Raw genomic sequence first — 11,901 nt, 5'->3', positions numbered from 1 at the left:
CACTAATGGGCAAATTTTGAAACCAGCAAGACAAGATAATAGCAGATTGTGGGGGTCAATCAGTGCTATGTAAAGAAGGATTAAAATAGCAAGGTAAAGCAGAGTGGAGATTAGACAGGGATTTGCTTGTGAACACAAGCCTGAGAAAGGGGCCTTTTAGTGACACTGCTTTTATCTCACTGGCCATCAAGGCCCAGTCATCCGTCTATTGCCTGAAGGAGGCATCATGGCAGCTATGGCACGCACTGGTGGACAATTAACTGTGTGGCATTTCACACTATCAAGATAAAACACCAATGACATGCACTATCTCTAACTGCCTGGCTGTTCATAGTCAAGCTTGTATCAGCTGCAGTGGAAACAAGACTTTGCTTTGGGTCCAATTAAATGAACTCTGTAAAAGTGTGCAGCTCCACGCTTAACAAATGGTATTGATCAGACCAAATCTGAATAGCTGCAGTTCAGGTACAGCCAAAAGCTGACTGATAAGATTGCTCAATTATTTAAAAGAATAATGCTTCTTTGTCCTATGATAATTAGCTAGTGCATTAGTAGATTGAGCTGAAAGGCTCAGTATCTTGACACAGTGACACCCAAATGAAACACGTCATTTTGACAAATGGCTTTCATAAAAACAAAAAGAAATGACAACCTTTATTTGTTATAATCATATCACACATGAACACAATTCTTTTTACAGCTCAATGCAGTTAAATGGTGAATGCAAAGGGATGAAAATGAACAAAATAGTCAGTTTACGTACTATTGTTTTGATGCAAAAATTGTTGATTAGTTGTTTCTTTTATTGTTTTGCTGCATTATGCATATGGAGTGGTTTTTTTTTGTTTTTTTTGATTGTTTGTTTGCAGCAATCAAACATCCTCCCCAAAGACTACTTCACAGTATCACCGTCAAAACACTCAACATACAGTATATGCAACCCTTTTTGCCACATGTACTTTGAATCCTATATCAACACACACACTCCCTTGAGATGTGCATGCACTATCTGATTTGGAAACTGCAATGTGGAAAAGTGAAAGTAGATGCACAAAGTATTCTGTTAGCTTTTTGACAGTTTTCATATCCTTTTCTCCTGTGAGATCTATGTAAACAAATGTGTGCGGGGGTTGATTCATATTAATGTGGTAAAATCAGCAGTGGTTTTTCAGGCACAATAAAGAACACATCAGTGCAGTGTCACCACAAAGGGACGAATGAACAGAAGAACTGAACGAGGCAAACATACAATTTTCAACAATGTAAACTGCTCAAACATATTTTATCAAAAATCACTAAAAACACAATAACATGACAGTTATAAGTCAAAGGGGTCAGTGAAAACTAAAGTAAAACATCACATTTGCATACAAAATGAAAGAAAACATAAATTAATGAAATTTTCACTTGTTTCACTTCTCTGACTCCTTCCATCCTCTCGCATTCCTTCCAAACTTGTAAACCAGCCTGCGTCCGTCCACTCGTTCTAGGATTTCCCTTTTGTAGTAATATCTGTAATAGAGGACAGATGACTCTAGTTTAGTCACTTGCTGGGAGAGTTTCAGTCAAAATGTAATCATTACAGATTATTATACAGAATTTACAATGTAATGCACTGTACTTAAACTTAGTAACATAGTCTGATTACTTTTGGGTCATCTGTCTCCAAGAACATGTACTCTACATCTCTTGAACATCCGCTTAATCAGATAATTTAAAACAATTTACAGAGTGTAATGTGAACAGTTATATTTTCATCATTTATGACAAATGTCAACCATTACTTGATATGTAAACTAATGTTTGTGCTCTGCCATCCCATAGTCTACATGTATTTTCCCCCCGTCCAATGTGTTTCTGAGCCAAGCAGCTATTCACCTACTTCTTCAAAGGTGTTCTGAATTAATTTACTAATTACTGTGTTTTTACAGCAAGTGTACAGGATTATAGTTAGTTTTAATCAGATTACTGTAATCCCATCATGTGTACTCCATCACTCCCCAATCCAGTGTATAATGACAGTATGACCAGGTAAACAGATGCCAATTATTTCTGGTTAATTTGATTCATTATTATATCATTTTCATGAGTTTAATTATTTTGTATTTTTCTGTAAATTCTCTATCAAATGAATGATAGATAAGTTCTGAGAAACTTCATCAATAAATGAATGATAAAATGGCAAAAATGGCAAAGTCTTTACAGGATTTAAACTCACATTAACAGGCACAACTTTGTCAGTAGAGAGGAGTCACCCTAATATTTTTCCTTAAAAATACATTTTTAATTTCCTTTAAAATTGCATGATTATATCAAATAATGCTCTCAAAAGACCAGTGGTTAAATCAAAAGAAAGGAAATCAATTAAAGCTCAGCATACACTAGTTTGTGGGATATGCAAATTAGTTATTTTGATTGTTTTCTCATATGTTTCCACATACATTTCACACTGAATATTCCAAATTTTAATTGGAATTGGTTTGTTGGTTAATTCAATTAAATAAAAAATAAAAAATCTCTTTAGAGGAAATTAACACTCATAACGAGTCATGCTATTCCTATTATCTTGGACCGTTAAGCCTTGAATTGTGGATTTAAAGAATCCTGAACCAGAGCTGGAAAGGAGAGAACCAGTCTGTCTTGGTGATGTCATCAAAGTGCAAATCCTTGAGTTTCACCACAGTGAATAGAAAATCAGCTTTGAGGACACAGTGGCAGTACCTGAGGGCACATTTTCTGCTTCTTAACTGTTCACACTACAATGAAATTAGGCTCATGAGCTCATTTGAATGTAAAGCTGTGACTGTGACAGAACCCAGGATGGTTTTCTGAGAAGAAGGGTATCGCAGCTCATTTTTTTTGGGGGGGGGGGCTCAAAAACTCAAGCAGTCCAAAAAATGAGTCCTTTCTAGGCCATTGTCAATGGAAAATGGTGGATATTTGTTTTAATGAGTTGAATTAGTTGGTTGTAGATCTGTAACTCTTAATGTTGTTACCAAATAAACATTTGAAGTACTTTCAAAATAAATAAATACATTTCTTAGTTGTTACAGCAATCATTTCTATCGCAAGTACATTATAAGCGGCTGAAGTACATTGGATTAGAAACAATGCAGTGTGAAATTTAGTTTCCTCCTCATCACAGATTTTAGGAGCAATTGCCAAAATAAAGGAAACCCCTGTGTAAATGAAAGATGGAAATTATATTGAAAACACATGGAGTTTGTTCTTCAGTAAAGATTTCAGTCCATTCAGTCGCTTCGAGCGAAATGTGAATAAATACAAAGCCAGCTATGTAACCAACTGCATTCAAACACTTGATGGGCACAGTCTCTTCCTGAGTGGTCACTGAATAGTTTGATGAGCATTAATATCAATGTGAACTACATGTTGTGGCCGTCTTAGCTACCAGATCTCAACCCAGATGAATACTGCAGGGAGATTGTGAACCGGCCCCTGTAACAGCTTTTCCCACCATTATAAATGAAACACCAACTGATGGAATTTCTTTTGGAAACGTGGTGTTTCATCATCTACCATCTACCAATAGAGTTTTAGTTTCAATAGAGTTTCAGATGAACACACCACAGCGCCTTCCATGAGTGCGTATATTTTTAGTATGTATGCTGATGTATGAACTGTAACTGTATATGTATGTGAAAACTAGGAAAAGCAAATTCAAACAATTGGTGTATGTGTGTGTATGTGGGTGTGTGATTATAGTGGGCAAGTGTGAGGTTTTGTATTTGTGTAACCAAATTTTGCAATAGCTGCGCTGCTATACTCATACCTCATTGCCCGACTTAGTTTCTCATAGGTCATGCTGCTGTTATTCTTCTTCTTGCCCCATAACTGTGCCACTGCCTCTGACTTTAGGAAGCGGAACACGCCCTCTGTCCGGTCCTCCCACTTGATCAGTCCTGGGTTGCGGTCTGGGTTCAGTAGAATGTCCCTGATGAACTCCCACAAGTGAGTCCCCCTCGGGTCTGTGGGGAAAAGATTTGCGTTTGCAATGTAAATTGAATCGTAAGAATTTGCATATCATATCATAACATATATATTCAAAAACATAATGGATAATATATAAGGATGATATATTAGATTTTACTTACTGTGTTTTCTGACCTGATGAGGACGATTGTAAGATCTTTTTATGTCTGAAAATGGTACACATAAAAGAAATCAAATTATTATTGAATCCTTCTATCCAATTTGTTTCAATCATGTTATTTATTTGAGAGTGTTTTCTGGCTAATACCAAGTATGCCGTCCCGGTGGGACGGCATACTTGGTATTTACAGACGTTACTGTACTTGGCTTGCAACACCACTGTTTATTCACCACTCTTGTTTCATTTTCCCTTTTGGTCCTGTACTACAAGCAGCAAGAGGAGCTGTATGGATTTATCAGCTTTTGAGTTTGGATAGTTCTTCTTTATGTAGACTACAGTATATCATGAATACTTTACCAGGGCTAGAAGGGGTGGGAGAGGCAACAGGTGCCAGGGGTTGATACGGGGGATCATAGATTTCTAAGTTAAAAGACAAAAAAATTGAAGTCAACATTTCATTTGTCTGTTGCATGATCATCATCAAAACAAATGAACATTATACTGTATATGTATGGGTAAATGCATTAGCTTGCTATATTTACCTCCAGGTGGATAGCTGGTATCTGGAAATGGACAAGAGAAATCTACTGTAAAAAGAAAAAGGCAAATGGAAACAGAATTTATGAAGAAGTTAGTGGGTTTATGAATTTTCAAAGGAAATAATTAGATTTTTCTGATCAATTGTGGGCAGGCAGATCCTATATTTTATTGATTGAGTTATTGGTTGATAACTTGAGCTTAGCTTACATTCTGTTGGTTTGATTTCCAGTTGTCCTATTTCCACATGGTACTGACCTGTGTAGAGATAAGAGGGAATGGTCATGATTGTGTGCTTTTAACTATGACCTCAAACCAGGGTATAAAGGTGATATGGGGTATCATTTTATTATCAATAAATCATTGCCACATTCATTTTGAGACGTTAGTGTAAACAGATGAGACCATCACCAACCATCATCAAAGATATTGGCAGCCTCTACCAGCCTCTACACTGCATTTTACATTGTAAGCGACTGGATTGGGTTTTGCAGAAAATCTGCTGTTTTGCTTTATGGCACAAAGGAATATTGCTTTACGGCACAAAACAGGAGGGCCGTTGTTCTTCCAGCACAAACAGCTTAAACCGTCAGAGTTTCTCACAATGCCACATGGTGGAAGGAGTGGGAGGCCAATGGAAAAATCACTTCCGAAATGTTTATCTTTTATCTTTCTTCTTGCTCTTCAAAACAAATGCCACACCAGGGACTGGGAGAAAGGATTTGCAACAAAGAAGAAGGAACAACCCTTTTTTACAGGAAGCAGGAAGGAAACACTAACAATACTACTGGAGTGAGGCAGAGGCTGCCAACCAACATGCTCTCATGTGTTTGTGATACCAAGGTGTCACAATTTGACAATGATATATTAATGTTTAAAAATGCTACACTTAGCACCTTTAAAAAGTTTTTTATCAACAATAACAACTGAAGCATTGTACTCTAGTTTGGTTTAACCTGAATTTCTCTGCAGTTGGTATGCAGCGCCTTGGAGGTTAAACTTGCTGTTCCTGTTTTTTTTTTTTTACTTTCTTGTATTCATAAGTGTTGCCTTGAACTACAACTGTTGATGCAAATCAGATGTGATTGCATAATTAATGGCATGATGTTACACAAGAAATTGCATTGTTTCAAAACAGTTGGTCTACTGCACATGCTAACCACACACAATAGTTACAGTGTTTCTAAGTTTCTCCCCCAAAGGTGAAACCTTGGGCCTATGAACTACTGAAACTCCAATTAGAAAGATGCCTGAGCCAGTTCTCAGCTTGTTTCCTAGCTCCACACCCCCCTCTGTGCTTTCTTAGGAGACTGGCTCTAGCAAGAGCAAACGCTGAATCCATCATCTCCCTTGCTTTAAGCGGCCCTCCTCTCCTCAGCAACGCCATGCAGTGAGACCCTCGCCCCGCGCTGTGATCACCTCTCAGCAACCCTTGATCAAGACCCTTTTCCAAATCCGACTTCAAACATCCAGCTCCACTTTTACTGGGACTAATCATCTTTTGTTTTTTCCCTTCGGTCCCCCTTCAAACGCACCGCTCCACTTGAGCTCTGCGAGGCTGTGGAAGAGAAGGGGTCCCACACTGCCAGCGGCGCGGATGAAGTCCTGGTAGCTCAGGCTGCAGAGTTGGCGGCCATCCATATCAAAGTTCTGGAAGGGGATGTTGGAGGCGTCGATCTGGTGCATGTCCATGACCTGCTGCAGCCACTCCCACACCTGGTACTTGCTCCAGTACTGGGGCTGGGAGTCATGGGACCACAGGCGACTTGTGTAACCAGGCATCACCATTGAAACTGGGGATAGAGGTTAGAGGTCAAAGATCAAAGTAGAAGCGTATTGATCCATTTTTAAAGCTGTATTCAACTGTATTGGAGAATGAATTCTGTTTTAACGTCAATATGCTTGTGATGAGGAAATATTAACTCCAGTACCAAACGCATTTGTCAATAATTAATCCAGCAGAGCAGTTTACTGAAAGAGCTGTTGTACTACTTCTCTGTGGGGAATCCCTAAATCAAACCTTGTGTTTTTAGAGCTGTGAGCCTCCCAGGTGAGGAACACATCAGCTGTCAATTGCTGAATAGAATTTCATTGTACATTGTAGTTTCATAAACCAACAAGAGAACAGGCCTTTTTACATTGCAGTCTCTGAATAGAGAACAATCAGAACTCTTCAGCAGAATAAAATTATCATATTTTCTTCAGGCATTTTTAAGACATTACTCATTCAGACAATTTAATTAACGAATCTACTTCAGTGAGGACCGTGTGGATTATGCCAGGAGAAGCGTAAGCCTCATTAAGGCCGGCAGTGTGTGTCATGGTCGGGGTCAGGCTCCTCACCATCAGGGTAAGGGTTAGGGCTCCACGTAGTGGGCAGCTGGCTCTCGAGGGTGGTGGATGGAGTGATGCTCATATTGCAGCTGCTGCACTCTGATGTACCATGGCCCAGGGGCTGTGGAAGGAGACCGAAAGCACGGGGAATTATTGTGAGTAATTTATGGATGGAGTGAAAATGAACAAATACTAAGATTAGGTTTTATTTTAAAATATTAACATAAAATATTGTGGAAAAACATAAACTATTATGATAAAGTACTGTTTACCTACAGTGCTTTATTTGTTATATTTCATTTTTGTTTGCCATGGTTAATATGCCATGCAAAGGTGCTTGTAAAAAGCATTAGCACTGTCAGCGCTGTAGTAAAACAAAGGGATTCTGTGTTAGCACAGTGCTGGTATGCAACAGCTGTGGGTTCTACCTGCTGTTCATTACACATTTGAAAGTAAGCCTAAAGTAAGTCTTTTTATATAAATGGAGGCTTATTTGTTTGTACACAGTTCTAACACTTCCATATAATCTGTTGGTCATTTCTATAATTATGCTTGTCTCAGACTGTCCGAGGTATCTGCAGCTCAGTGTATAAATGCTCAAAAAGGCCTTAAGAGTGACATAGAAAAAGGAACTTAATTAAAATGAATAGTTAATAGTTTGTACTACAATAGCTATTGTAGCTGCTGATTTTCCCTGGGAGGTTTTTAGTGGCATGTTCTTCAGTGGCTAGCGCAGGCTGCACTCCCTCTCATGCTCCACATTTGTAATTAGAGTTTGCTCTACTGTATACATATAGGGGTAAATAGAGGCATGGTTCAAACTTAACCACAAGTATATTTGCATTCCATGTAAATAAAGCTGCTCGGAATTCCAGCAGCTGTACTAATATTTTGTCCTGTGTGAGGTGGAAAGGTTTTGTACTTGCCACAATAGCTGAGTCATGTCTGACACTGTTTACCAATATCCAGTTCCATGTTACTCTGTTGCTAGTCTTACGTGGAACTGTAGTCTGACAGTTTGTGGCATGAGTCAGCTACAGCAAATGGCAAACTGTTGCCTCTCCTCCTTGTGTCAATTCAAACTGTTAATACTCCTGCCAAAATAAACTACTGGGTCATCTACTCTGTGGTATTTATACCCATGTTTTGCATTATGTTGTTCACACCATCCGTCTCCGTTGACATTTTCCTAATTTGAAACAAAAGCTGCATTATTTTGTAAAGTGAATTATTGTGAAATGCCCTTTAAACTTGAAACCTGATCCTCAATGTGAGATGACAAATAAAAAGATGGAATGAGTTACAGTGTTTGTCTGAATTACCTGATATATTGGCGTCGTAAACGTTAGCCACACTGACTTATCATATTATCATCAATCTGTCAAAGTTTAACATGGTGAGCAACACCGGTTTCAGTTTGTTGCACAATGAAGCCGGTTCTTTACACAGTGACCCACATTTCACCTGATCAGTGCCAGATCTTGGCGATACCCGGATATAAAGGTACTTACACTAAGACCAATCAGACATTTTTACAGTAAATACTGTACTGTATGTGCCAGTTTAACAACTTATTGACATAGCAGACAACATAATCTCTTTTAAGATTAGGAAAATCAGTTTTCTGAGAACCTAAGTCAAGATCCCTGACTGAGATTTCCTCAGGAGATATGTGACACATGCAGTTATGCCAAGGTAGATCAGCGCCACAGCTGACAGTCTGCCAAGTCTCCTCAAACGCCTTATGCTGTGTGTTAACCCTCACCGCTGTCTATCTCTGTCAAGCAGGTATCTTATCAACAAAGCACCAAGAGTTTCTGTCAATACCACAATCATGTACCAGTGCTAGAAGAAAGGAAACATAGAAGAAGGAAGACACGTGGATCAATATCCTGTTAGCTAAGTTGTTCTGTAATTCACTCTGTGGCATATGCCTTTGTGATGACGTGTGGAGGTTTGCCATGCTCTGTCTGAAGTGTACACCAGGTGTTGTATCCACTCTTCATATGACTGCTGCTTTCATTTCACTCAGACTGGCCCTATGATGGCATTGAATCTAAATGATACAATTTGACATTTATTTCTTTTTCTTTTTCTTTTTTTGCCTTCTCTATATATTATATAGAGAGATATATATATTAGCTTTAATGCTAACCCTTAATTAAGATCATCATTGATGCCATGGCATGAAATATGTAACCTGACACATCATCTGAAATGGACTGAGGAGGTAATGTACTGGTAATGTTTTCTAAGTGTGCTGAAAAAGGACCAGTAGAAAAGAATAAATAATAAGTTAAAGCTGAAATCCGGGAATTCTCCGATTTCCCTGTTTTGTCTCCCCCTCTGGTGGCGAAAAGTATTTGAAATGATGTTCAGACTACAACCAAACAACCATGGAAGTATTGTATTATCAAAGAAAGTGTAGCTATATGCCATCAGCTCACCAGTAAACAGTTCCCACATCCCTGGACCAGGTAATTTGACTTTCAATGACTGTAACTTTTGTAATGAAATTAGGCAATAACATTGCTTATGATGGTGTAAATATTGCGACTTGACAGTAACCTACAGTAGCCTACAGTTTGTGCTGCTACCATATCAGTCAGGTTGGCCACACATTATTTACAATGTAATGTAATACAATGTATCTAGGCTAGTATGCTAACTAGCTATTAGCACTCAGGTACCAAGCGTCGGTAACCTGTTAGCTAATATTAGTTGGATAGTTAGCAGACTTTCATCCTACCTGGTCAAAAAAACAGTCAATAGAGAGTGTCTCCAACTAAGATAATACTGCCAGCTGGTATTGTCTAACCTGACTCTGGTCCAGATGGATAAAATAACTATTTATTACTAGGAAAAACTCCTAGATTCCAGCTTTAACACATAAATGTGAGATAGCATTACATGAAACTTCTCAGGAATTTTATAATTTCTCAGTGAATGTAAGCAAAAGTATTCCTGTATGGTTGGATGTTTGGTTTTTTGGTGCTGTTTCGATTTAAAAATTCCATACTGCAATTTCTTGACTTGACTTGAAGGTTTTGGTTGGTAGTCATAATGCCCAGCCCCTGTTGGCTATGCCATCGCTCTATAACTGAAGATTACTCTTCACGACAACAAATGTCTCGGTACCTGATATGGCCAGGGGCCAGAAAAAAAGTATTTTTCCATACTTTGCCAAAACATTTTGTGCAACCAATTTCTTCTTCCGTACATTTCCAGCCTTTCCGTACCTGAGCATTAACCCTAACCATTTACAGAACAGCTAATCAACAATGTCGGCCACAACAATGTTGGCCAAATGAATACATGTAAAGAATCTAAAAAATGCTGTCAGGATTAACTTCAGCAGGGATCTCTCATGCCTGTTTAGTATTAAAACACATAAAGCCTATCAGACCAACCTCCAGTCATTTTAACAATATAGGAGCACTGCTGGTTGCGTAGTATTGATTCTAGTATGGCAGCCTACCAGAGCTGTAGAATGGGTCCGACCAGGCCTGTGATAGGATGAGAGGCGTCACGTAGTCCCACTCTCAGCTCAGGTGAATACAGATCAATGAAGTTTTTGCAGATTCCAATACTCTAGAGGACTAGTGTTTACAGTGCCACGAGGTGTGTTCTTTTGCTCCCGAAATCTTTCAATTAACAGGTGTCAGACACAGTCGCACTAGGTGCTGCCCCACCACAATGGGTATTTTATCCTCCTAACTTCCTTATCCTTCTCCAATTGGCTCTCTGGCCAGGTTCATACCAGGTAGGTATTTGCATAGGGGTGGATTCCAGCACACGCACACACCCACACACACAGTCATACACACACACACACACACACCCCTGACATAACTTTTATAGTCCCATGGCTCTGTTCTTTCTCATTTGCTCTCTCAAAAACACACACACACATGCACACACTCGAGCAGGCAAGCACACACTCATGGACACGCACACATACACAAACACAGACACACTTATAAACACACTCAAAGCCCAGAGAGGGAAAGTTAAATTGCTTAAAGCCATTGTTCATATGGTTGCTTAAAATAGTGTTTAACCTTAAGAGAAATCTTCCCCTGTGTTATTATGTAGCACAACATTTGTTTTCCTTATTTCATCATGATGAACGAGGTGCTGACAGTTTAGGTAAGAGGACCTAAGAGAATTTGTTCTTTTTGCTTGTTGAAAGTAGCTGGAGGCACATAGATAGCATTAGTGGCTGGGTGCTTGAAAAGAATACATGAAAACGGCTTCATCAGGGTTACCCATTTACAGATGGCTTTTCAACAGTATCTGTTTCCCGGCCTGTTTGAGCCTTGAATTTGCTCCTTGAATCCCAGTTTTGCTTCTCTTTGAGTGATGATCACTATTTAGGACAAGCTTATTTTAGTCTCACCTAGAGCTGCTGACGACCTGACCGCCTCACTGTAGTCAATCTCCTCAAACTTTGATCCACTCTCAAAATAGCTTCCGCCGACACGCTGTGATCCACAGGTGTCTGTGCGGAGACTGACAGATGACAATTAGCTTTGGTGTGCGTCCCACGGATCCCAGTGAGCATCACAAAACACTGACAGGGAATGGGGAATCAAAAGCGGCTTTATTATATGTGGAGTCTTTGTTGGAGTTCATATGCACCATGCTGAGAATCTCTCCTCTTTCAGTTATCATGCATTTCCCTTTGTGCCATTCACAAGATGTGCTGTCTTTGAAGAGGACATCAGATATTAACAGGCGTGTGATATTGAGTTAAGTCAGTGCCCATCCTGTTATCCAAAAGATACAATCATGTCTCTATTCAAATCAGCCACACCGCGTTGCTAGGTCGAACTACTAAGCAAAGAATAGTAAATTGCAAAGTGATTACATTGTTCACGTTGTTCAAAATGGATGTTTGCCATCTATTTACATTTTCT

General features: G+C 39.1%; 1 protein-coding gene across 2 annotated transcripts; it reads right to left on the bottom strand.

The window, feature by feature from the left end:
- Positions 1-668: 668 nt before the first annotated feature.
- On the bottom strand, positions 669-10,704 carry ehf (ets homologous factor). Of its 2 annotated transcripts, none has more exons than XM_071895102.2 (9): positions 10,461-10,704; positions 6,992-7,103; positions 6,184-6,441; positions 4,859-4,906; positions 4,654-4,674; positions 4,469-4,531; positions 4,113-4,157; positions 3,791-3,986; positions 669-1,512 (listed from the first exon to the last, which is right to left on the bottom strand). In XM_071895102.2, the coding sequence occupies exons 2-9, from the start codon at positions 7,062-7,064 to the stop codon at positions 1,413-1,415; spliced, it is 804 nt and encodes a 267-aa protein (XP_071751203.1). In that variant the 5' UTR covers positions 7,065-7,103; positions 10,461-10,704; the 3' UTR covers positions 669-1,412. The 2 variants fall into 2 exon arrangements, with proteins under 2 accessions (XP_071751203.1, XP_071751202.1); XM_071895101.2 differs by having other exon boundaries at positions 671-1,512; positions 4,654-4,698; positions 10,461-10,702.
- Between the last annotated feature and the right edge of the window lie 1,197 nt (positions 10,705-11,901).

This window comes from Centroberyx gerrardi, chromosome 4, assembly GCF_048128805.1.
Source record: "Centroberyx gerrardi isolate f3 chromosome 4, fCenGer3.hap1.cur.20231027, whole genome shotgun sequence".
Lineage (NCBI taxonomy): Eukaryota > Metazoa > Chordata > Actinopteri > Beryciformes > Berycidae > Centroberyx > Centroberyx gerrardi.
This window is presented reverse-complemented; position numbering and strand designations above follow the sequence as displayed.

Bases quoted from the DNA above. Each gene is read 5' to 3' on its own strand.
- ehf (XM_071895101.2), bottom strand. From the start codon at position 7,064: ATGAGCATCACTCCATCCACCACCCTCGAGAGCCAGCTGCCCACTACG. The intron at 6,442-6,991 runs GTGAGGAGCCTG...CTCTATCCCCAG, and splicing joins CCCTAACCCTTACCCTGATG to TTTCAATGGTGATGCCTGGT. The intron at 4,699-4,858 runs GTAAGCTAAGCT...TTCTTTTTACAG, and splicing joins GGAAATCAAACCAACAGAAT to TAGATTTCTCTTGTCCATTT.